Raw genomic sequence first — 3959 nt, forward strand, 5'->3', positions numbered from 1 at the left:
TACAAAGGTTTTATATTTGTTAGGCTTATGATTATAATAAATTTTTATTATGTATATATGTAAATATATTTCGGGTTACTTTAGATATTAAAATTTCAATCTAGTTAGGATTCTAGATATTTTGCTCATCCCTAACCCTAAGCAGCTGTATGAATTCTTGGTTAATCACGACGCCCACCCAGCGAGTCGCAATGTGGGCTTGCCTTGACCATCCGTCCTGACGTGACGGCCCCGCCGATGGCCGTTGCTGATGCTCCCAATAGACTTATGTGTGTTCTTAGAATTGCCGACTAAAAAAACAGAAGTGGCCTTCACTCTCACTAATGCCAAACCCTAATTTTTTTACATTTAATTTATATATCTCCTAAATCAAAATCCACTCACACACATAACACACACGTACTACATTTTAATTATTCGTATTTACAAATTTAACAGACCTCACTCATTTGACTAATTGCCGGACTCCCCACTTCTATATAAACCATTCAACCCCCATTCTCTCTCCTCATCTCCTCTCCCTCTCTCTCTCTCTCTAATTCCCAATGGCAGAAGCTCCGTCCAATTCCAAACGCCTCACAGAAACCCCCAATTTCGAGGAATCAAATTCCAAGCGCCACAAACCCTACAACACCATTCTCTCTCTCCTCGACGAAGAAGAGGAAACCCTAGATCAACAAAATCATGACTTATCCGTCATATTCACCACCCTGGAGCAAGAGCTCTCCCTCGATTTCGACTCCCCGCCGCCTGCCACGGAGGCCGCCGAGGAAGACGACGGCGTGAAGTCGATCATGAGGCACCTTCTAGAAGCCTCCGACGACGAGCTAGGGATTCCGAATTACTCTTCCGAGGAATTTAATACTAATAATGATGATGATTTCGGAATTATTAAATCTGAGGAAAATAGCATTTCGGTTAATTTCTTCGATAATGGGCTCTGGGAATTTGACGACGTGGCGGCCGACTACTACACGATTATGCAGTCGGAGCTATTTATGTAGATTTTTATTTTTTTAGGGGGGAGGGTGGACTTAGTGGGGAATATAGGGGTGAAAATGTTATTAAGTAGGAAGATGGGGGGTTTGGGGAAAGAAAACATTGGATGCGGTTTTCGTAATGGTCCCCTCTCTTTGCTAGAATTGGATACGTTCCCCTTTTTCTTTTATTTAGATTAGAATAAATTTATAGATGTAGAATTGGGAGACAAATAAAAAGTTATTCCTTTTTATTGCTGCTATAGAAATGTGAGATGACAGGGAATCGGTTTGCACTCCTCGTATTTTTATTTTTTATTTTTATTTATATTACTAAGCTTATTTGTAAAGTATAATTTCAACTCAGACAGTATGATGATAGTATCATTGGTCATCTAAACCACGAATCAGCAAATAGCGTTTATATTTATTTAAAAACTGTTTTGGAATAATTTAGACCATTAATAAGGATTTTGCATAATGATTTATTTTGGATAAATTTAGATAATTTATAAAAGAAAAATACTCCTATAAAAAAAAAGCTTCTTGTAGCCTTCATGTAGTTCCACCATTGCGAATCAGTCGATAATCAGATCACAACTCTGTCAATTTTGCGTTAGGGCCTAACTCCAATAACTCATACTCCAAATCAAACTTCAACTCCGACCACAATTTAACTTTTTTATTGTTATCCAATTTCATATTTATTTTTTCGTAAATAACATTAAAATAACAAATAACTCCATAAAATATAAATAATTTCTCCGTCCACGAAAAAGAGTTTCATTTTGCCATTTTGGAGCGTCTACAAAAATTAGTCCAATTTCTAAAAATGAAAAGTTTTTTTCTCATCTCTCATATACCCACTTTCCATCTCTATCTCTCTTATTTCACCCACTTGTTCTCCTCACATCTTTTACTTTACAATTTCTCGTTAAAATATGGGTTATCATCTAACCCCGTCGACAAATAAGAAGTCATGTTATCCGGCTTGGTGGTTTGCGGCAAGATCTAGGGTTTGGGACCTTGTGTTGGCCTACCTATCACTAGTTATTTCTTGAGATTTCTAGTAAATAAAGTGTGCATCGTGTTTGGCTAGTGTTTGTGCTAAACCGAGTCTTCTGATCTTCAATCTTTTACTTACGATTGTTTTTTTGTCATGCATATTTCATTTTTTGTATAGATCTGAGTAGATCTGTGGAGATTTGTAACATTTGTTGTATTTTTTAATTGTACTATCATTTTATTTTTTGTTGTAATTAATTTGTTAGTTGTGAGATTTATCATATCATGTTCTTCCATATAAAAGAAGTCTTGGTTATGCTGTAAATTTTACGAGTTTGATCCTTTCATCTAACCGGAAACTAATTATTAATACAACTTGGCAGTGGCTGATTTGAATATATGTTTATATAATAGTAGTACAATTCAATTTGATTTGCAAATATTTGATGCCTCATTCACATCAAACCAATTTGATTAAACACTTATTATGATATAAATTAAACTAAAACAAATATACAAAGTTGATTGGTTAGATTCGCTTTTCAATGTCGTTGGTCGTCTTAAAGTTGAGGAAAAATGATTCCTTCTCCTTCTTTTTACATTTATTGAATTAAACGTCACAATCGTTGGAGCATTACCTATTTAAAAATATATTTGTCTTAATCTTTTTTGTTAGACAAAAATACTTCGTTATTCTTCTTTCTGTTTTCGATCTTTGGCATCCTTTTATATATATATAGAAATAAATAAAAATAAAATAGCCGGCTAAGTGGTTGCGATATCACAGCCTTTTCCCAACCTTTTTACCTCATAATTTCTATTTAACCATATTTGACGTTAAATTTCAAGTGTATAACTTGTAAATTGATGGAAATTTTTAATGACCAATACAGATTTTTTATGGTATGCTATATTTATTAAAAACAACTATAACTAAAATTATAAGGAAATGTTTTTAATTAAAAGACAAGGAAAAAGCGGAAGTTGATGGTTTTGCGTTAGTGCTCAGAATTCATGCTGTCTGCTCCTATATGGAGTACATATAGCTGATTAAAATACAATAGTAGGAGTAACTATGACGACTATCATGATACGAATCGAAATAACTTCTTTATTAATTAGGTAATAATATTTGTTTACAATGTGATAAAGTATTTCAATTCGTGACGCATTGAGTGCCAGTGTAGTTGTAGTCATCTATTTAGGAAAAATATAGTTTATGAAAGAAAAAAGAATGCAACATTTCTTGATTGGGAAAACCCTTTCAAATTATAGATTTAGCTTACTCACTACTGTATTATATTAATTGATAAAACATAAGATTCACTATTTGAATTATTGTAAAAAGTATAAATTGGTTAAATAAACTCAAATTAATCAATCTATTGCAGAATTCACATAGACTATGTTTTATCAATCTGTCATATGAGCATATGATTCGATTATGTCAAATGTGATAGTTTGATATTTGAGTATTTAAATGTTAAGATTGTAAAATAAGTTAAAATTGCTAGTCTATTAACTTGGATATATCACTCAAAATAAATTATCCTCTCAACGTAAACGCCCCAGGTTTACTAATCACTAATCAGGCCTATGTGTTGTTTGTTGATTTCAATTGCTCTTGCGATTCTATGATTTATAATCGAAAGTGTAGTGCCACTTAATATTAGGGATGTTAATTGGGTTAATCTACTCAGTTGGGTTACTGCACTTGATTTTTTCAGGTTATTCAGTTCAAACTACTCGAGCTTTAACTATAAAAACCATAACCCTGTGCCAAAGATTTTTTAAATTTTTTATTTTGCATTTTAACTGTTCATTATTGACACTACTGGTGTTGGATAATACGAAAAAGATCGATTGCAAATTGATTTGATAAGAGTTCAAGCTTTGTACGATAAAGACAGAATTTCTTGCCTAATTAAACACATCATAGCTTTATACTACTATCACAAAGATGGAGAACAGCAGAAG

The 3959-nt window shown here is 33.0% G+C and overlaps 1 protein-coding gene across 1 annotated transcript; it reads left to right on the top strand.

Moving 5' to 3' along the window:
* The first annotated feature begins 545 nt into the window (after positions 1-545).
* Positions 546-1004, top strand: LOC121770145. The gene has a single exon (XM_042166936.1). The coding sequence runs from the start codon at positions 546-548 to the stop codon at positions 1002-1004; it is 459 nt and encodes a 152-aa protein (XP_042022870.1).
* Positions 1005-3959: the final 2955 nt, after the last annotated feature.

This window comes from Salvia splendens, chromosome 16, assembly GCF_004379255.2.
Source record: "Salvia splendens isolate huo1 chromosome 16, SspV2, whole genome shotgun sequence".
In the NCBI taxonomy this organism is placed as follows: Eukaryota; Viridiplantae; Streptophyta; class Magnoliopsida; order Lamiales; family Lamiaceae; genus Salvia; species Salvia splendens.